The sequence below is a fragment of the Bombyx mandarina genome, chromosome 05 (assembly GCF_030267445.1).
Source record: "Bombyx mandarina strain Sakado chromosome 05, ASM3026744v2".
NCBI lineage: Eukaryota > Metazoa > Arthropoda > Insecta > Lepidoptera > Bombycidae > Bombyx > Bombyx mandarina.
This window is the reverse complement of record NC_143212.1, coordinates 5259966-5283413: the sequence shown is the minus strand read 5'-3', so window position 1 is coordinate 5283413 and position 23448 is coordinate 5259966. Positions and strand designations below refer to the sequence as shown.

Sequence of the window (23448 nt, the reverse complement as noted above, 5' to 3'; positions counted from 1 at the left end):
AACTTATATCTCAAGATGGGTGGCGCATTTACGTAGTAGATGTCTATGGGCACCAGTAACCACTTAACATCAGGTGGGCTGTGAGCTCGTCCACCCATATAAGCAATAAAAAAAAAATTACAATACGTGATATGCGAGATGTTTTAATAAATGAGAGCATCAAGTATATTTGGGATAATAGCGTGAACGCGTAACCGACATTTATTAGCACACATTATATTGTCATGAGTAAATGTGCCCGCTGAATAGTTCTTGGTAAAATTTCTACAGAACTTCAATACAAGTTACATATTTATTTTGTTATTCACAATAAAGGTGGCTAAAATAATGCTTAGAAAGTAAACGCGGGCTGTTAATAACGATTGTTTGAAGTTGAAGGCATATATTCATTTAGTTGCAGTAGGCAAAGCAGTAGGCAGCGGCTTGGCTCTGTTCCTGGCATTGCTGAAGTCCATGGGCGACGGTAACCACTTACCATCAGGTGGGCCGTACGCTCGTCTGCCTACAAAGGCAATAAAAAAAAAATTTGTTGATACAATATTTCGCAACACGAAGCGTGTTAAAACACTTAACACTTATACATTTAAGATGGCATTAAGTTTTAATGTCGATAGAATAAAACATCTGTTGACACTAATCGCTTGGCCTATATTCAACAGCTGTTTTTTTTATATCGCTTACAAACTTGTACTTTCGTTTTCTGAGTAGAGGTTGTTCATTGTACGAAAATGCTTTAACCCATAGACACAGCCCACTGACTTTCTCGCCGGATCTTCTCAGTCGATCGCGTTTCCGATCCGGTGGTAGATTCTGCGAAGCATTGCTCTTGCTAGTCAGTGTTAGCATCACTCCGGTTTGAGCCCCGTGAGCTCACCTACTAGCTAAGGTTACGCTAAAATAGCTCCTCAAGCATCTATCAGCTTAAATAGGTAGGAAAAAAAAGTACGAAAATTTAGGAGAAAAAAGCATCGATATTACCATATCCATACTTCCATTCTTATAAATATATTTACATGTGAAAGTATGCCTGTTTGTTGGTTTTTGTGTTTCTTTGTCCTCCTTTTACGTCGAAGCGATGCAATAGTTGACATGATTTCTTTTAAAGGGATAGTATTAAATCAGGAGCGCGACACAGGCTACCGTTTATCCCGAAAAGAAAATCTAATTCCCACATGAAACTAGAATAACACTTTTCGTTGATCACACGGGCGAAGCCGCGGGTGGCTGATATTTAATTTCATTGTTAACTAGCTGACCCGGCAGACTTCGTAGTGCCTCAATCGATAAATAAAAGACACATCAAAGGAAAAACAAAATTGTTTGTTTTTTTATAATTCCGAGCTTTTTTATATTTTTTCACCTTTTAAACCTTCCCTGGACTTCCACGAATAATTCAAGACCAAAATTAGCCAAATCGGTCCAGCCGTTCTCGAGTTTTAGCGAGACTAACGAACAGCAATTCATTTTTATATATAGAGATTATAAATAATAATTTTAACATCGCGAAATTTCATCCTGACTACATAACTTTACAATGCTTTTTATCGAGACACACTTGCACGGTTTTGGATTTATGAATATAATTAATTGCTCAGTTTCATCTCGTTTACATGCGTAGTTGGCCACAAGCAAGAAAGCGAATCTGTTCGTATTGTATTCTATCTTGTCTTATCTTTAGTGCAGATTGTGTCAATTTAGATAAAGCTATTCACTGCACAATATTTCAAGGTTCAGTTACAAGTGAATTATGCAGGTTTAAATGTACTTATTCGACTATTTTTATCGTGTACCGCTTATCTGAAACAATTATTTCATGTTTGTTTTTCTGTCAAACACAATTGAAGTTGGAATTAGTTGATAAAGGAAACGGTTTTTTTTGCGTGATAATACGAGTAATATGTATTTATTATATTTCGTGATAGATACATATTACTTCATCTGTTTTTTTTATAAGTCAATTATTTGACTTGCTAATCAAATTTTTTTGACGAGACTTGATATGATTTTTTTTATGACGATCTCACAGTCCACCCGATGTTACCGAAGCCCATAAACATCTACAACGTGAGTACAAGTTAACCGTGAACATTTGTTAAGTTAGTTTTTCATTGGAATAAATTGGTACCTTGCCGGCTTCGATCAATAATAGTACTATTGATCGAAGCTTGCCGGCGGGATTCGAACATCAGTGCATCGCTGCATACGAATGCACCGGACGTCTTATCCTTTAGGCCACGACGACTTAAAATACGACGAGAATAGAGACTTGATTTGAGAATCCAATTAAAAATGCTTAAAAGAGCGTCGATGAATTGTCTCGTAAATTCGTATAACAATAATTGAGTGAACGAACGAACACCTTGACCGAAACCCATACACATTTTGCAGACATTGAATGCTACGTATATGGTACTGCGGTCACTACATCGACCACGTAATAAAACGGGCTTTACATACGCAAACTACCGACTTCCACACATCACATTAAACACTCTAGCGATGTAGTATATCGTAAGATTTATACAGTAATAAATCTTATCGTTTACCTATGCTTAGACTTGTATGGTTAGTTCCAGCCGTAATGTCTATAGCATCTAATAGAAACGCTTTATTATTTTACCACAAAGATATATTATGTAGCTCATAAATATTAGATGGGTTGCTGATTCGTACGTCAGCTCTAAATTTTATTAACAATTTCAAAGATATACTAACAAGATAATCCATTTAATTAAACATCATGTTAGGTTTTATTTTCAGGCCACTTAAATGATGAGTTTCACAAATCAAGTGACTTAAAATTTTCACCAGAATAGCAGAAAATTACTTTTAAAGATTTTGGTGTGAATTTCCCAAATATACACAAAAAATCATCAAGGGGCAGCCCACTGAGTTTCTCGCCGGATCTTCTCAGTGGGTCGCGTTTCCGATCCGGTGGTAGATTCTGCGAAGCACGGCTCTTGCTAGGGTTCGTGTTAGCAACGTCATCGGGTTTGAGCCCCGTGAGCTCACCTACTAGTTAAGGCGACGGTGATATAGCCTCTCAAGGCTATCAGCTTAGGTAGGAAAAAAAAACAATTTGAAAGATAAATTGACAAAATAAATCTGTTTGAAATAAACAACATGTTAGGTTTATTTTCAGGCCACTTAAATGACGAGTTTTACAAATCAAGTGACTTAAAATTTTCACTAGAATAGCAGAACATTACTTTTAAAGTTTTAAATGTGAATTTCTCGAATACACACGCAAAATTATCAAGAAGAATTTATAGTTTGGTATACATACAAGCATCGGTATTGTATCAAGCAAACGTGCTCGGAACTGGATCTTTTACGCCTCAATCGCACGGGAGCTTTTTTTAGCGCGCGTTAAAAAATCGTTCAAATAGAACAGATACATTTCCTAGTATATGTTCATACGTCAGCGTTTTTAAAACGCGACACTTTTTTATTGGGCAGTGTTGCATTTTGAGCGCTAAGCGTTGGACGCTACAGATTACGTTACAGCGAGAACGTTATAAAAGCGCCAACGCCGAGTTTTAACGCAACGTTTTTAAAACGCCCGTGCGAATGAGGGCTTACGAGATTTATTTCGGACGGTTGCATAACGAGGGTGCATTGATTATTAACCAGCTGAAGCGACAGATGTTGAATGCGCCTTAGTGGCTCGTGCCCGCTATTGTGCTCGCTGCTTTGTGATCACCCGACGACCTTCGAGTGAAGCGCGACGCGTTCCCCTACCAATGAACGAATTTTGACAATAACATAAATAGTTAACGTTTTTAATACGCTTTTATTAGCTTCAGACGCATCTTCAGACGTATGTATGTTTGTAACGGAATCTTTGAACATGATTTTGACCCCCTTCAAAACGTCGGATTAACTCGAAATTTGGTATACTTATTAAGGACCGATGACAATTCAATATTTAAAAAAAATAGAAGAAATATATTGAAAAAATTGAAATTCAACTAAAAAATGAAAAATAAATAATAGTTTCAAAAGACTAACAAAATACGCTTTTATAGAAAATCCAACTAAAAAACAGAAAATAAATTTTAATAAATTTGAATTAAAAATAGTGTAAAAAAAAATTATATTAAGTATTGTAAAAAAAGCGCGATGATGATCGATATGAGGAGAAGGGTTATTTTGATAACGCTTACGCCCCACGCTTTTTTTACAATAAAATCATTTTTTCTTTCACTATTTTTTTAAAAGCGTATTTTGTTAGTTTTTTTAAACTATTATTTATTACTTGATAAAAACGTTCAAGGAAAACCACTAATCTGTCACTAAATTAAAGGCAAATTTGTATGCAATTAAGTTTTTTTTGTTGTTGTTACAGACACTGGATTACGACCGCGATGGCCTAACGAAACTGAAGAAGGCGATAAAAGCCATACACAATTCCGGAAATGGTATGTAACATTCGAAATACACCTACGTAGTATTTCTAATAAAATCATTACCAATTGGTAGGATGCTAAATGTCAACTCTGTCGTAAACATAGCTTAAAGTGATTCTGTAATCAGCGACCAATTCAATAATATTTTATGTTAGTGTAACAAAGAATTTACTTACGTATCGTGAATGGGAATTATATACGATTATCACTTACTAAACCTAGGAGTATAGATTTTTTTATTTTTTTTTATTGCTTAGATGAGTGGACGAGCTCACAGCCCACCTGGTGTTAAGTGGTTACTGGAGCCCATAGACATCTACAACGTAAATGCGCCACCCACCTTGAGATATAAGTTCTAAGGTCTCAATTATAGTTACAACGGCTGCCCCGCCCTTCAAACCGAAACGCATTACTGCTTCACGGCAGAAAATAGGCAGGGTGGTGGTACCTACGTGCGTGCGGACTCACAAGAGGTCCTACCACCAGTAAAAAATCTAAATGTTATAATGACCATGATCTAAATGTTATAGATCTATATATCTCAATATACCATTGAGACTTTTGCATTCTTTTAACAATTGAACATATGTAATTTAATATTCGTAATCGCGTAGTTGGTACTCGGGATGATAATAAAATAATTTTAACGGCGTTTTGACGACATGACTGTGGCCCTAAAACTGTTTCAATTGAGTGAAATTCGTTTGAGCAGTGTAGAAGATGAGATAATAACAAAATGCTCGAGTTGTTTTGTATTCCCGTCTCACTAACCGATTTGTCGACCACGCGACTTGGGGCGGGAACGAGCTCCCGACTAAAAATAGTTGCAGAGGAAGTTACCGTATGAATAGATTTTACCGACAGAAATATCCGATGCATTTTTTTGTTTTAAAGTCTTAATTGTGTTTATTTATGGCGACAGAACGTTATTGTTTCTTCACCGTATCATTAATAAGTTAAGTTTATCGTGAAACATTAGTTTATTGGAGTAATTTATTCTGTATTTGAGCTTTCGTGTTTCTCAAATTTTCCATTAAATGTCTAAAATTTGATAAGGAAAAATCAAAAGAATGTATTTAGTGCTCCGGAACATGACTTAATTTCAATGGGTCAGTAGCAATGTATTCAGGATCCATACATATATTTCTTTGAACACTTAATGTTCCACAAAGAGCATAGGTTACCCTGAACAGAAAACCGGCTTCCTAGGACGAAAGGCCGTTCAACCCGATGAACTAGAATGACCTAAATATCGCAACAAATACTGCCCATAAATAGACATAATATACATTATTTGTTAATGCCAATCGTTGTACGTGTATTTATGTATATGACATCGAGTGTCATATGACCATCTCGTTTACGCGATTGAATTTTTTATTAATTTTTATTGCCCTTGTAAGCAGACGAGCATACGGCTCACCTGATGGTGAGTGGTTACCGTCGCCCATGGACTTCAGCAATGCCAGGGGCAGAGCCAAGCCGCTGCCTATCGATCAATACTCTCCACAAACCTCGTTTGAAGAAGGACATGTCATAGCGCTCGGGAAACACCGTGGAGAGGAGCTCATTCCATAGCCGGATGGTACGTGGCAAAAAAGATCTCTGGAAACGCATGTACCTACATTATTTTTCAACGTATAAAGTTACTGTAAATCTACTAAGTTCTGACAAAGTGTAACGCGTCTTGGGCGTTAACTAATATTTTTATTTCCCCAATGAATAGTTAAAAATTGCATATCGATTGAGACTAGGTCTGGCGAGTAGCGACGACCTAACTATAGCTTCTGCGGACCTTTTGATGTTAAAACGATATTACGAGTAATTTTTGGTTTCGTAGTATGGAGTGGCATTATGCTAAAACGGCAAAGTTATACTTCAACCCTATTTATAATTTTAATAATAGAGATGCGTATATCAATGATTTAATCGTATCGTCTTTTATATTTGGAGCGCATAACTTTTTAAAATCATTAATAACAATAATATTATTATTACGTTCACCATAAATTGCGAAATTCAATTTTGAAATCCTATAACGATGCATAATTTATTTTATTTAATTATTGATACACTGGAAAAGAAACTGACGGGAGAATCGTTTAACAAAAAGGAGAAAATGGTACTTACCTGCTTTGACTTTGCCTGTTCATTAATTATCTTGCTCTACCTACTTGTTTTAGAATATAATTATTATGTGAACGTATAATTTAACTAAATTAAAACTCAATATAAGTAGCAGTCGTCTATGGAAGTTGATATGAATTTCCCTTTATGTCTGACTTGTCAAGGAAAGTGGATCGACATTCTGGTTTCGCGTGGAAAGAGATAATGAATAGAGCGTACAGTATTTATTATTATTCTTTTATATAAGTAGTTATTCATTTAGAATTTACTATACACTCGCTGCTTTTTTGCTATATTCAATCTGTAATAATAATAATAAAAAAAACGAAACACTTTATATTTCGTAGATACAGATAGTATAGTTCACATCTGATTTTGAGTTTGAAGTTGAATGTAAGAAACATGCTAACATTAAATACATACATATTACGTACTTCTTTCACATTTTAGAATTTTCGTTTAGGCTCCACGAAACTAACGAGTCTCTGTATGCAAAAACTATTAAGCTATTACATTAATTTTAGAAACAGACCAATTAAAAAAAAAAAATTTTTTTACCGATGTTATTATTTTATTGGAAATTATCATTGTCAATAAATTTGCCTGTGCTCTTAGTAATTTACTATTAAGAGAGTTATTTTAGGTACACTCGTAAACAAAATAAATATTCCAATAAATGTGGAAAATTTTGAAAAAGTTTGAGAATATATGGACAGGCAAGAAAAATATTCCAACTTTTTTCTACTATTTAGGAACTGCTTGTGGTGCAGAGTTCTACGTAGCTTCACTAGGATGGGTAAAAAGGCACGGGCTTACCCAGGAAAAAAAGACAGATTTTCAATAGTCCTTGAAACATGATGCATACGGTAGCTTTCTAAAGCAACATTACATGCCCTCAATACCGTCTTTACCATAAGGGCACACGGGGCCCGTGCCCAGGGCCCCCATTCTCAGGGGGCCCCGAAAGACCGACAATTTCTCTCACACGTTTATTCTCAAAACATTTTTGTCGATCATACTGTATTTGATTACCTATAATAAATGGTCATACTCAGTAAAAATGTTATTATAATTCGCTTTTTTTACTTTCCAAAAGGCCTCAATTCTTGTGTGCCCAAGGGCCCCATCCTAGCTTAAGACGTCCCTGCATGCCCTATCAACGAATGATTTAATATAATTCTTATATATGTGCACTCTGAATTTAATCCGTCAATGTTAAACTCTTGCCACGGGATCGTTTATTCGATCTTATCATTTTACATGTCTACTTTATGATACAAGTAGAATACATATGTTTTAAGATGCACATATTTTATATTTGCCCATAAATCTAGTTCAGAATCTAGTTTAGAATTCGGCTAGACACCGAACGAACTGTAACCATTAAAATAGAAACGTGTGTAAATTATTAGCACTATTTCTTATAAAACTCGATTCTGCTTTGATCAATACGCGATAGCTATAAATATAATATATGAACAGGTTCGCTTAAGCAGTACGTAAGCAAAAAAAATATGTCGGTGTTTATTTTGACTGACTTTCGATATACAGCCACGTTTTTCGTTGATACTTGGTTTTTACTTTTGTTTAAAAATTGTAATTGAAAGAATATACTCACTACATGAACTTAATGCAAATTTTCTATTATCTACTAACATACACATTTGACTTTGAAATATACGGGTGTTACAAATTATAATTTGAAATTCGCCACACACACAAAAACGTGACGCAGAGGCGTCTTTAAATTTAAAAATGAAAGACGTGTAGGAGGTTTGATCGATACTTAAATGCTTTTGACGTGACAACATCTTATAATTCGATGGAGCCGGCTACACGCACGAAAAAACATGACTCATGCGGCGTTACCTCGCTCGGAGGCGTTCCATTTAAGGTTTGAAGTGCAAGGGAGAGCGCGCAACGAGCGACAAAGAGGCACAATCGGCCTCCGCGTTCGGCAGCGTTAGACATCTGTCTCTCTCCTACTTGAGTGAGCGATGCATCCGCGTGGACAGCTGCTATACAATAATACAATTCAAAGCACATTCATAATTGTAAAAAAACTACGTACATAGTAAAAAAAAAAAATTGACATAATTGTATTTATGCGTACAAATAAATGTAACATGATCAATTCAATAGTGATTTCCGTTTACCTCCTCTATATCCATACAAAATATCTATCAAACAAATAAAATTAAAATAATACGTGAAGCAAAAACTGTGTATCCCTTTTTAAGAAAATTGCGCGGACGGAGGAGTATGAAACCACACTTATAGAGAATATTGAGAAGAAGTGCACAATGCTAATTTTTTTTTTAAATAATGCATAAAAGATACATTAATCAATAAAGAAAACATTACACACACTACATACCATGTATTTGACGCAACACGCATGCATACTATTAATTACTATTTATTGTCAAACTTTTGTTCTTGACGTCTGTTGTCAAATTGAGAATAGAATATGGTTTGTCTTTGTTAATATTTTTTATATTGTAGTCTTGGCGAAATTTGTAATTATAGAAGTATAAAATACATAATAGTGTACAAACCTACAATTCCAATTAATTATAGTCGAATTTCGACTGCTGCGGGACCTATAGTAAAATTAGAATTTTCTTTTGAAAAATGAAACCATTCCATCAGTATTTTCTTATGACGTTGTCACGTTCAACTATCGTCAGTAAACCGAGTTTACAGACAACCGATTTTTTATTTTTTTTATTTCGTCGCGTGCTATGTAAGTTTGTTTACAGCGGCTCGAGCTTGGTTTGTGCTCGGAACTGGTCGCGCGGGTTCAGATTGCGCGCCCGTAGTGGGCAAGGTCGCGCGCGCACTTCTCGAACGCAAAAACCAACTCACAAACATTCCTAAATGATGATTTCGTGTTTAACAACATATGAGTAACGAAAATACAGTTAGTTAAATAACTGAACATTGCCGCAGGTACGTTTGTATTGTAGGCACGTTACGTTTACTTGTGGAATTTTCCAAATCGAAAACTTTCAAACAGTACGGAATGAATATATATATTTTTTTATTCATAAGCCTATTTATTTTTAATTTAATATTATTGTATGCCCATAAAAATTTACAACAACGAATCCTTATTATACAGTACATAGTTGGAATATAATTTTTAGCTACATATTATTATTTAAAGAAAAATGTTTTTGATGGAGACCCTACAAGTTGGAGCGTCATTTTTTGTTAACTCATCCTGATGCAAACTTCTTAGAATACAAAATGAAGGCTAGTGTAGAGGAATTGAAAGGCTTCTGTTTTGCCATTTAATATTCAGAAAGCGTCAGCGGGATTGAACTAAGTAAATGTGGGTCGTGACACGGATCCCCCAAAGATTCTTACACCAGTACGTCTTTCAATACACAATAATGTGATAGGTATACCTCCTCAAAAGTATCAAATTCGTAAGCTAAACAAATTTTGGACTAGACAGATTTTTCTAAATTTGATCTTTTGATTACAAATATTATTATATGCACATCATTGTAGATTTACAATTCAACTTTGTGTGTATTTTTTCATGTACCTACTTGATTTTTAATTTCATAATATACTTAATTGCTATATTTGGAATAATCCCACGTCCGGAGAGTTTTTTGCAACGACTCCTGTCGCCTTAAGTTAATCCGCCTAGCTAACTAAATAAATGATCGGCAGCTCAGGTGAAATAAGTTGAAACATGACTTTTAAACTTTGTGTTTAGGACTAAACTTTTTTGAATAAAACAAAAACAGTGGAGGTATTTTACGCGGAATCTCTAATTTTGTTTGTTGGTAAAAGTTACATTACTCTACTTATAAGTTTTTTTTTTGCTTCAAATTACCGTGAGTACACAGATAATTTATCTAGTTCATTGTTTCTAGCCCACGTGGACAACGAGATGTATCTTTCACGAACGCTGGAGCGGCTCGCTGGAAACGCTCTTAGCAAAGATTCTGAGCCAGATATTGGAGCAGCCTTCTTCAAGTTCGCTGTCGTCACAAAGGAACTATCGGCACTTATGAAGACTCTGGTGAGTAAATTACGATATTCCAAACACGGTCACGTTAACCATCTCGTCGCGTTGTAAACAGAGGCACACTTTAATAGTTGGATGAACAACTAGCGTTATAAACGATCTATCTCGCATCCACCTAGTTTGCTTCTGCCGCGAAACATGCGTTCCACTTTGTAGGATAGAAAAACCGGAAAACAAAGATAATTGAAACTTCAACATCATATATCACGTTACGTGGCGATATTAATGTCCATAAACCCTGGAAACCACTTAACAACACGTGAGCCTTGATCTCGTCCACAAACATACAGCAACAACAAAAAAAAAGATAACTGAAGTAATAATACTCACTGTGAACTATTTTCGGAGGTGTTCGAAAACAATATAAAAGGATAAACAATGAGAATTAAAAAAATAATACAAATATATATAAAAAATGAATTGCTGTTCGTTAGTCTCGCTAAAACTCTAGAACGGCTGGACCGATTTGGCTAATTTTGGTCTTGAATTATTTGTGGAAGTCCAGGGAAGGTTTAAAAGGTAGATAAATATGAAAATGCTCGGAATTAAATAAAAATAACAATCTTGTTTTTCCTTTAATGTGTCCCCCGTCGGACGGATTTCTTTTGTTTGTTTTATGTTTATTTTATACAAAAGCTTAGGTCTTTTATTTATAGATTGATAGCAGAGTGATATAGCACTACGAAGTCTGCCGGGTCAGCTATATAGATATATTAATGAAGTTCAGACAGGTGCCGTTTAAAATGTTGACCAGTGAAAACTAGTAGCTTTGGCGATTGTCCTACTTTGGGCCTGTTTGCGCGAAACGGTAACTAAAACGGCCATCGGTCGACACACAAACCTGTAAATTTACGCGCATGTGTGTATCGATACGATAGAATGAATTAATTTAATAACAGTTTACGTATACGTTCAGATATACACGTTGCCACGTTATTTATTAGCCGTTGTAAATTAAAAAGCATCGTCTAATCATTATTGACGATAAGGTCAATCTTATATCGTATGCATTTGCATATATCGGCGCTTGGTACCAGCTGTATGTTATCTTTGAACGAGTCGTATTATTTCCTTTACAACTTTCATTACTTTACTTTTATGATATTTTCCCTAACTTTATTTCTATCTGCGAGTGGATTTAGTTAATGAAAACGCACCATCATCATTAACGACGACCACTCTACCAATTCCTTTTGAATTTCGGAGTGGCAAGGAGTAGGCAATAAAGTACTAATAGAAATTACACTACAGAGAAACTACGATTATCCGAAGCATAGCCAACTATCGAATAGTAATCTCGGTAATTTTTATTTAACAAAAAATTTCGCTTCTCTCTACACATATACTGCATATTTATTGCACACTCTTTAAGTAATTGTATCTTGAGTTGATATTATAGGTTATATTATTTTAGTATAAGTTTTTTTTACTATATCTTTATGTTAGTATAAGTTATAACCGTGTTGTTTCATATACGTATGAAAATACAATTTCATATCATGAAATGAGAAACTACGAAACTACTGCGAAGGTTATTCTTTTATTACGACTCTAGACAGATGACATGTCATTAATTTTTTATTTATTGCTTAAATGAGTGGACGAGCTCACAGCCCACCTGGCGTTAAATGGTTACTAGAGCCCATAGGCATTTACCACGTAAATGCGCCACCCATCTTGAGACATAAAATTTAAGGTCTCAATTATAGTTACAACGGTTGCCCCACCCTTCAAACCGAAACGCATTACTGCTTCACGGCAGAAATAGGCGGGGTGGTGGTACCTACCCGTGCGGACTCACAAGAGGTCCTCCCGCCAGTAGACCTCAATGCAAGTAAATATCTTAATGCAAGTATTTTATCGATACCTGCATATAAAATTTTACTTAGACCAAGGCGATACCGATGATTCATAAACGCCGATAAATTCCTATAAGGAGGATCTTAATGATTTTACAGTTTGTGCGTCCTTCTTAGAAATCGAAGGTATTAAATCTCGTTGTACGGTATGGGCGTTGACTCGCGATTGACGTAGTCGCGTTGCGTGGGCGCAGCCACTGATTTGTTTTGTAAATGGGTCGGGGTGACGCGACGATGTCACGCATCTCCGCTGAAACTACATCAAACAATAGATCCAACATGATACCCTATGAAGAACCGGTTAATAATTAATGAACGTGTAATATCGATATTTACTGTACGTGTTTATACTTTCTTTGAAATTGAAAGTCGCCATGACTGAATCACTAAAACCGGTATGAGGTTCTCGTTGAAACTTGTCTCCTTTGTCGAGCCTGTTTTATGTTTAGGTTCTTTTTTATCCTTAAATATAATCGAACTCACCTCAGTAACATAAAGGGCCTAATAAATTCGATTGTTAAAAACACTTATTGTTTACTGGTGGTAGGACCTCTTGTGAGTCCGCACGGATAGGTACCACCGGGGATAGGTGTGTGGCGCATTTACGTCATAGATGTCTATGGGCTCCAGTAACCACTTAACACCAGGTGGGCTGTGAAGATCATCCACCCATCTAAGTATTAAAAAAAACACATTCAGATTTATTCTTAAAAACAAACAATATCATTTCAAAACTGGCTTAAAGCAAATCAAATATCAAAACACATTGTAAGAAAACAAGCCCCTCAGAATACTATTTATAAACAAGCAAAACATGGAAAAATAATAAAACCCGACTGCGCACGTAATCGATAAATACGTTTTGTTGTAGGTCAACAAAATTTAATTTCGATTTTAAAAATTGTTACGATAGCATGTTTTGTGTACACTGTGTTACTGCTTAACTCTATTAAATTCTCAAAATCCTATAACTATGCAATACTTACTTATATATATATATCTATTATTAGCTTCACAGCGTACAAAAGACAGAAAATATCATGTACCTACAACATAAGCCACTTGTACCCTTTTAACAAAAACTATTTTTGCATTCACTGTTTAGTCATAAAATGAAAGACAAGGTTTATCATATTTAATTATTTTCTAAGATAGTTTATCTGAGTTCAGTTTTATCTAGATAGTGAAGATCTTACATAACTAACTAAATTACATAAATGTGAAAAATTCCAGTAGTTAGAGAAAAAAAAAATTAGACAGAGCAGATTTGGAGAAAATAATATATTGTTGAAAATTAGTACCTACATTAAACTTCAGCGTTTTATAAGCTTCAAATCTTTACTAATGAGAACATATTCTTTTATGAATCGTATTTAAAAATTAAGGGTTTAAGAGTGAAGACGGTTGTTTTATTGAGACTAATTAGATTGTTTCAAAAAAACCCTCATAATTAATATTATGTATACCACTTCAGAAACACCATCAAATATGATATACGTTAAGACTGCTAAACCGGGGCAAAACTAATTTTTAATTGCTCATGAATTTTAACATTTAAATCTATTTCCAAAAACAAGTTCTATAGGTGCCTTAAAAGTAGATAGCCAAGCCTTAGCTGTTGTATTACCCGTAGCGCTCTTGCACAAATATTAATCTACTTAGTTTTCTTCGCATACGTAATTTAACTTGAACGGGGCTAGTTAGGAAAGTTTGACATGTGACAAAACTTTACCTTCAGCTTATTTTAAGTCTATTGAAGCTTATGACGTATTAACAATCCTAACTTCCTCTCCAATTGAAGGTTTCCGCACAAGGGAGTTGTCGGAATTGTGAGGTACTGCGCAGAATCCTTGGCCCGTCCTTGACCTACTCTTGCAATCCTTTGTCCTTGTCCAAAAACCTTAGGCGGCGACCCGTAATTGGATTTAGGTATATGTTGCTTTTGATGAGCTGGTCTGTCGGGTGATATGGGTCTTTACCTATGAAGTTGCCGTTGTATAATACTGGCCTTTTCGAACGTAATTTATTTATGGCTGGCAATAAATTCTAAGTTAAAATGAAATTTCGAAAATATTTTCGAATTCAGTATTTTTTTTATTGATTAGTGTTTTTATCTTTTTGATAATCGTAATAATATCGATAAATTGATTCTTTTTGTTAATCGTAAACGGTCATCAAGTTGATGAAACCCTGGTTCAGCGCTTAAGCGATGCCAGGAACGAGAACTTACCCTTAAACCTACACCTGATTTCTTCTAAAAGGGCATTGAAAAACTACCACTGCGCTGGCAAAGATGCATCAATACCGTGAGTACATGTTTAGATTGGTATAAAGAAATACAGCAATTTCGTAGGTAAAGTCCTAATGACTTTAAATAGAATCGCATAAACAATCTCATGTTATACGCTAAAGAACTTGTTTGTTTTTTACCGCTAGATAATGTGATGAGCATATTTCATAGAATAGTAGTGAAATCCGGTATGACTATCACTGAATGTATTGAGAGTAGAGAAGATCCCTATACCTATAGCCAAATATATAAAAACACCCATTCGTTAAATCATCGTACGTTGATGCTACAATGATAATGAACGCCCCCTTTCGTAACAAAATAATGAAAAAAGTGGCATCAATTGCGCAACGTTAAACCCATAGGAGTTATAACATCAATGTAAGTCAGAAATATTAACTTTGCTTAGATTTAATAAACGCATAATAATATCGTTTTTTGTATCTCGGCCCCTTCTCCGAAGCATCTTTGTCAGACGATTTTTATGTGTAGCGAAAAGCTGCAGTGCTAAGTAGGTATTGTGTTACGTGAGATTACTCATCAGTGAGTCGGCCAAGTTGCTGCGTCTCGCTTGAAGTAACCTGCCGTTTTTACATTTCCCCTTCCAAAAACTTCCGTTGTGTTGTGGCAACAAAGTAAAAATGTAATGCTGGTTATGATTCTAGACGGCGCGACGATTGTTGTTATCTGATGATAATGTATGCAAATTGTATGCTTAATTAAAACTACTTTTACGGTTTCAGTCTCGCGTTTATTATTTTCAAGTTTTTATTTCTGACGTTGCAAATATTTTACATGTTTCGTGGTCACGACTTTGGTGTTATTCGTCGACTTTTCTTTAATTCTCTATAAAATTATAAATTAACATTTACGTTTCTTTGCTTGTAGAAAACATAGTACCTTGAGTTCTATCTAGGCGGGCTCCGGATAGCCTGCCGACCGAGAGGGCTGGTGGTCGTGGCGCCGACGACCGCTGGTCCGGCGTCCCGAGGGGGAGGGTGATGGGAGAGATGTGCTCCGCACTAAACGCTTCACTTTCCCCCCTTTTCCTTTTCATGGGTTCTGTCTCATGCGAGGTTCGGACGCGGGTTGTTGAGCGACAGGAGGTTTTAGTCAGTTCGACTCCGACATGCCCCGCCTTCCATCCCCAGGGGAGGGCGGAAGTCCGGCGATTTCCTACTGACAAAAAAAAAAAAAACCTTGAGTTCTGCTACTATGTTAGACTTGAGTTTTTACCTTATGATGAAATTATCCACAAACTACCAGGAGTTAGATATGCGCCAATAATTTTTTCTCTTAATATTAGGTTATTGCTTTATATAAATAGTCTGAAAATAAAATAATTAAAATAATAAACTCTAGATTAGAAATAGTACAAGTAAATTTAATATGTTAACGGCTCGCGAAAAGCGAAGATAATTTTATACTTCCTAATGTATTGTTTAAAGTAAATCAGATTTCAGTAAGCTTGAGTAACTTAATATAATAGGTTGGGGAAAAAGTCTTTTCGCATTATAGTATGTATGAACTTGTTATAAAATCTCTTTGGCTATACTTAAAGTCAAGGTCACCCTCTTTAGGGCCTACTGTACTAACTTTTACACGTGCAGCTTGTGGGCTGGATATACTCAAAGATCATATAACGCTCTCCGTGTTCAATATAATAACGCGTTTAGGGTGCTGGTGGTGCTGCCCCGCTTTTGTAGCGCATCAGGGATGTTTGCAGACGCGCACATAGATTGTTTTTACGCTACCATGCGTAAGAGGTGTGCATCTCGGGTAAGGTAAGAGTGAGGGCCAGCTCCAACAGTATCCTGAGCATGATCGCAAGCAGGCTGGACTGTGTATACATGGGTCGCTGTGGTGCCATCTCCCATGGGATGTTACGACAGTAATTCATTGTGATGTAAATATAACTACTAACATAGGTCTAAGTCTTATTAACAATTTATATGAGTCATGGTTACTTGCAATAAAAATATTATTATTATTATACTATTTGTATCTGGCTGGTTTTGGTATCATTAAAAGTTTAAATTTTAAAGAAGATAATTCCAAATTTAAATTAGGAAAAAAGTGGGATTTTTATTTATTTTTCATACTGTCACGATGAGTGAATCTAATGAAGAAATTCGATACATCTTAGAGTTTTACTACAAAAAAGGTAAAAATGCGAATCAAGCCACGAAAAAAAAATTGCGATGGACCTAGTGCAGTGTCTGTGAGAGTAGCACAAATTTGGTTTAAGCGTTTTCAATCCGGAATTTTGATGTCAAAGAAGCAAGTCGCTCTGGTTACCCTATTACGGATAAAATGGATGCCATTTTTTAAAAAGTGGAGCAAGATCGGCATATCAGTAGTTACGACGTAGCTGAAGAACTGGGAATTGACCACAAAACAGCTTTGGCGCATTTGAAAAAATCTGGGTACACAAAAATGCTCGATATTTGGGTACCTCACGAGCTCACTGAAAGAAACCTAATGAACCGTGTACTCATTTGTGATTCTTTATTAAGACGTAATGAAATCGAACCATTTTTGAAGAAGCTAGTAACTGGTGATGAAAAGTGGATTACGTACGACAAGAACGTGCGAAAAAGGTCGTAGTCAAAGGCCGGTCAGGCTTCACAGACTGTGGCGAAACCCGGGAACAAGGTGATGCTGTGTGTGTGGTGGGATTGGAAGGGCATTATTCAACAACCGATGAGATTGAAGCAAAAAGTTGAGAGAAAGCGGCCCGAATTAATCAACAGAAGGGATGTGGTTTTTCATCATGATAACGCTAGACCTCACACATCTTTACCCACTCACCAAAAATTAAGAGAGCTTGGCTGGGAGGTGTTAATGCATCCGCATAGTCCTGACCTTGCACCTTCAGATTTCCACCTGTTTCGGTCTCTTCAGAATTCTTTAGGCAGTGTCAGGTTCACATCACGAGAGGACTGCCGAAACCAATTGTCGCGGTATTTTGATCAGAAGCCCCAAAATGTCAATAGCAATAGGATCATGACCCTACCTACAAGATGGCAAAAAGCTATCGAACAAAATGATACCTACATACTTTAGTTAAATGTAAATAAACTTTATTAAAAAATGATGTGAATTTTCTTAAAAAATGCGAAGAAACTTTTTCCCCAACCTATTAGATTAACATGCTTAGCGTACCTATGTTAAGATTAACTAAAGTTCTAATTGTTTTAATGTTGCTGTCAATTTGCAAACTTTCATATTAACATGTACATTCAAACATGTACATTGTAACATTCAAAAGTAACATGATGAAAATGCTATCAGTAATTATTGTCTTTAATAACACGTATCATAAAACGTATCGTCTTACTGACAATTTACAATCATCTAATCAGATTTAAGTGTAAAGTATGCCAGTACTTTAGCGTGCGACTGAAAATTTACATACAATAGTTGCATGTAAAGATCGCACGTGCTCTTGATTAAAACAATGATCATTGTTACATCAACATTACTCAGAAACATTCACTTAGCACAGAGATCGTTTTAACACATGAGCGGTGTTTACGAATTATTTCTTTGTATTATATTATTTACCGCGTTTTTATTAGTAATCGCGGTAGAACTGCATCATAATAATATTTTGATTATTTTGTCATTTTGTTGTTTGCATCATATTGATATTCGTGGTGCTACACCATGTTTGTTATTGAGGCTTATGCATTAAGTATTCTCATTTTAGTCGTCAAATGATTTTGATAAAGTTTTATTGGGATAATGGATTGGATAATGCGCCACCCACCTTAAGATATAAGTTCTAAGGTCTCAAGTATAGTTACATACATTACAATTAGCGTTGATTCAGAAAATCATTTTTCGTGGTAAATGCTCGGTCCTCTGATCGGTTTTACGGTTAGTTGATTGTACTACGGAACATGTTCGATGATAGTAACATCAAAACTGTATTATTGTGTAACATTTATTGCATTATCGTTATGCTTCTAAACCGTTGCATTGTCTTCACGAAGAGTGATTTAATTTGTTTTGTAATATAGCGAGCGGGCCAAAGTTATCAGTGAGCTCTTCAGATGTATTCGTTGTCTACAACTTACTTGTGGTAGGACCTCTTGTGAGTCCGCACGGGTAGGTACCACCACCCCGAATATTTCTGCCGTGAAGCAGTAATGCGTTTCGGTTTGAAGGGTGGACAGTCGTTGTAACTATACTGAGACAGAACTTAGGTGGGTGGCGCATTTACGTTGTAGATGTCTTTGGGCTCCAGTACCCACTTAACACCAGGTGGGCCGTGAGCTCGTCCAGCCATTTAAGCAATAAAAAAATTGCGTCACGCGTTTCAACTGAATACAAAATTACCAAAAATACCTCTAATTTGTTAATAGTCGTGGAGTAATAAGTATTACAATATACTTTTGAAGTCACTTAAAGTTTAACAACAATGTACCGAAAATTAACCCTTGCGTAATTAGTGAAGTGCCTAACGAACGTTTAGGAAAGGTTTCATTATGTTTTCGAACCCTTTTTATTTGCCCCGTTCGTATTCACTCCATTGAATCACTAATCGTGTCTCCGTGAATGGGTATTGGATACCGGTGTGTAGCATGTTGACTTTTTGTGCTCCCCCGTGTCTACTAATTACTTTATCTAGCTGAACGACCAATGATCGGTTAATTACGAGGACGCGCGTTCGTCGATCAATTAATTGAAATATGACTTACTGGCTAGCATTGTTGCCAACCCTACATTTTTATCTGTAGATCTACAGTTTTTCGTAAATTCTCTTAGTTTTCAGTTTAGACCTCGAAATCTACAGTTCTTATGTAAGATGCTAGCGTCATTTATTTTATTAGAAAACGAAACTAAGAAATTAACTTTCTACGACCACAATTAAAGATACCTTGCACACAAAAATCAAAAATTGTTTCGAGTTCAATGTGACAAATGACCATTCCAAAAAATTCAATAAAAATATGTACGATTTCAACAAAAGTAAAGATGAAAATCTAATACGTAATACTATATATTTTAACATGCAGGCACTGGAATAATTGCAACTTTAAAACTTTTGAATTTGACATTTAATTAGATTAAAACTTTGATAATTACACGATTTTTCTTGTTTCTAATGCCCTCCCTGTTCTGTTTTTTAATTTGATATTTACATTTAATTTTCTACAGTTTTTTTGAAGCATGTCTACAGTTTTGCTCTATGCTGGGGTTGGCAACCCCTGCTGGTTAGTATGAGTAAGATACGTAGTGATGTTCATTGATCACTCAATTTTGTAGTATACGAAAAAATGTTGTACGACGAAAGATATGAGAGATCATTATTCAATGCACGTAAATGTTGCAACAATGTCTGATGTCTGTGTCTGTGTGGTGTTTTCATTGCACAGTTGAGTCTGCCACTCAAAATGACGGTATTATATTTGAAACAACAACCTCGGCGAAAACGAATTAGTGCATTCAGTATGCAAATGTTTTGCAATGCTAGAGCGATTTGGGAGATAACAAAATGACAAACCATAACAAAATGGAACGATGTTATTGGAATCTAAAAACGTATCTCCGATAAAATCTCGTTGTACCGTTAAATTAAAAAAATCGTCTTTACTATAACTTTACTTTAATATAAACGTAATTTTTAATATAATTTCGGAATTTTTAAGTTTGCTTTTTGTTCACAGATGCAAAACATTAACAACATAGTGATGTTTCCGGTCGATAGCCTTCTAAAAGGAGACCTGCGTGGTGTCAAAGGTGATCTAAAAAGGCCTTTCGACAAAGCTTCCAAAGATTACGAGTCTAAATATTTGAAAATCGAGAAAGAGAAGAAATCGCAGGCAAAAGAGGCTGGCCTCATACGTAGCGAAGTTACGTCCGCTGAAATAGCCGATGAAATGGAAAAAGAAAGGAGACTTTTTCAACTGCAGATGTGCGAGGTAAATTTACAATCGATATTTTCAAAAACCAAAGAAAAATAATATTGTGTAGGAATATTACAAACTAGCGACCCGCCCTCGCTTCGCTTCGGAAACTGTAACTTATTATTGATTTCTCCACTATTTAATGGATGTTATTATACATATAAATCTTCCTCTTTAATCACTATCTATTAAAAAAAAACCGCATCAAAATCCGTTCTGTAGTTTTAAAGATTTAACCATACATATGGACAGAGAAAGCGACTTTGTTTTATACCATGTAGTGATGATGGCAGGAGAAAACGTTGTAAATGATTTATACTTATTTACTACTTTTACTGCCTGCAGGGTCCACAGGGTTGGGTGTCAGTATGCTGCCTATTTCATGCCGTTCGATTTGAAGTTGGGACAGCTTACGCCCCTCCATTGAAACTTTTACCTCTTGTTTTAACTGGGGTGACATTCGCGATTATACGAGCTTCGTTGGCCACGACGGTTTAAACGAACTGAGCCGTTAGCTCGTTCATTTCGTTGGTCACGACGGCTTAAACGAACTGAGCCGTGAGCTCGTTCAACCATTTACGCAATAAGTAAATAAAAAATAAACCTACGACCTCGCGTGTCAAGATCGGTGATGATATTCACTTGGGCCAAGAGTTCATCTGCCCGACTTGGCAATGAAAAACGTAATGAAACTGCTTACATACTATATTTACTGAGTTACTTTTACTGGTGGTAGGACCTCTTGTGAGGCCGCACGGCCAGGTACCACCACCCCGCCTATTTCTGCCGTGAAGTAGTAATGCGTTTCGGTTTGAAGGGTGGGGCAGCCGTTGTAACTATACTGAGACCTTAGAACTTATATCTCAAGGTGTGTGGCGCATTTACGTTGTAGATGTCTATGGGCTCCAGTAACTACTTAACACCAGGTGGGCTGTGAGCTCGTCCACACATCTAAGCAGTAAAAAATAAATAAATAAATGAAGTTATAAAATATTATGAGTACTCACTTGAATCCTTGAGACAACAATGTGCAACGGAATGTGTCTATCACATCGTAATCACCATTTACGACTCGTTCTAAGAAACAAACATATTTAAAGTATTCAACACCGATGCGTGTTTTTCTAAATAAATATAGTACGTTTGTTTACGTGTTTAAAGTTAAACGACTGCCGTTCACCCTCAATGTGGCAGTTTTATTACTTTTTACTAACATCACGTTACTCAAATACCTACTGGTAACGTTTTTATTTCAATTCAATTAGTTTTGTTTAGGCATCTGACGAAATACATCATTAATTAATGTGCTACAATAAAATTTAGAAAGGAAATAATAATTTAATTTACAATAATATTATCTTATACCTTTAAACGAGCAATTATTGTATATTAATATATATCGGAATATATCTCGGAAACGGCTCCAACGATTTTCATAAAATTTAGTGTACAGGGGATTTCGGGGGCGATAAATCAATCTAGCTACGATTTCTTTTCAGAAAATGTTGTTATATTCGTGTTTTCAATAATCAATGCTTCCCGACATCTATTGGCGAATAATAATACTATTTTTCTTAATTGAGGGCAACTAACCGCTTTAAAGACACAACAAGAAGGCGTTATAAAAAAAACCGTACAAAGCTCGGCCATCATCTAGTTATGTATAATATGTCTACTAATGTGCTTTAAAAATTAATACAGAATAAGGACATTTTTAACGCGACGGTGTCTATTGCCCATGTAGGCAGACGAGCATACGGCCCATCTGATGGTGAGTGGTTACCGTCGCCCATGGACTTCAGCAAGGCCAGGGGCAGAGCCAAGCCGCTGCCTACCGCTTAATACTCCCCATAAGCCTCGTTTGAAGAAGGACATGTCATAGCGCTCGGAAAACACCATGGAGGGGAGCTCATTCCATAGCCGGATGGTACGTGGCAAAAAAGATCTCTGGGAACGCACTGTGGATGACCGCAGTGGCTCCAGGTAGTATGAATGAACTCTACTCCGGTGGCGGGCGGAGCGATGGTAAAAACGAGATGCCGGTATCATCTCGAACAATTCCTCAGAGCACTCCCCATGGAACATACGGTACAAAATACAGTCCCTCCGCAGACCCAGAGGTTCCAAACGATCCGTGAGAATGGGATTATCGACAATCCGAACGGCCCTCCTCTCTGTGGAGTTAAATGGAAGAAGCTGGTATTTGGGAGCCCCGGCCCAGAGATGGGAGCAGTACTCCACGCGAGGCCGGACTTGTGCTTTATAAAGCAAAAGTCTTTGTCCAGGCGTGAAGTACCGCTTCGCTCTGTTGAGGACTCCCAGCATTTTGGACGCCAACTTGGCTTTGCCTTCCAAATGACTCCGAAACTGGACATCGCTCGAAATATCGACCCCGAGTATCCCGATACTCTCGGAAGATTGCAAGGATACTCCTTGGAATTGCGGCGCCATGACAAAGGGTGTGTCTTTATATCGACCGATCGTGTGTAGAAGTTTTCGACTCAAAAGGCTTTTGGTGTTCACGCGTTCACTATTAAGCCTTGTGTGCATTACAAAGATTTGAGGAAAATTTTACCGTTGTAATACAGATGCCTCTTATGGAATTGTTTAAAGAAGTAGTAGGTATAATATGTTGTATTCATCTATTTATGTTGCAAAAACGATGTATGTATAATTATATTTGACATTAAGTTCGTATATTTTGACAGTACGATGAAAAGTTTGTTATGTGTGTTCGAATAGTCAATTTTTACAACAGCTAATACCGTTGCTTAGTGCACGAAAGGACACGATAGCGCCG

At 36.2% G+C, this 23448-nt stretch overlaps 1 protein-coding gene across 2 annotated transcripts in view; it reads left to right on the top strand.

Moving 5' to 3' along the window:
• Asap (ArfGAP domain of ASAP) overlaps positions 1–23448 on the top strand; it is a 56766-nt gene that overhangs the window by 11498 nt on the left and 21820 nt on the right. For both annotated transcript variants that reach the window (XM_028176866.2, XM_028176867.2), the window contains exons 2-4: positions 4349–4421; positions 10430–10578; positions 20409–20663. In XM_028176866.2, coding sequence (XP_028032667.2) covers positions 4349–4421; positions 10430–10578; positions 20409–20663 — 477 coding nt within the window. The remainder of the gene's footprint in view (positions 1–4348; positions 4422–10429; positions 10579–20408; positions 20664–23448) is intronic.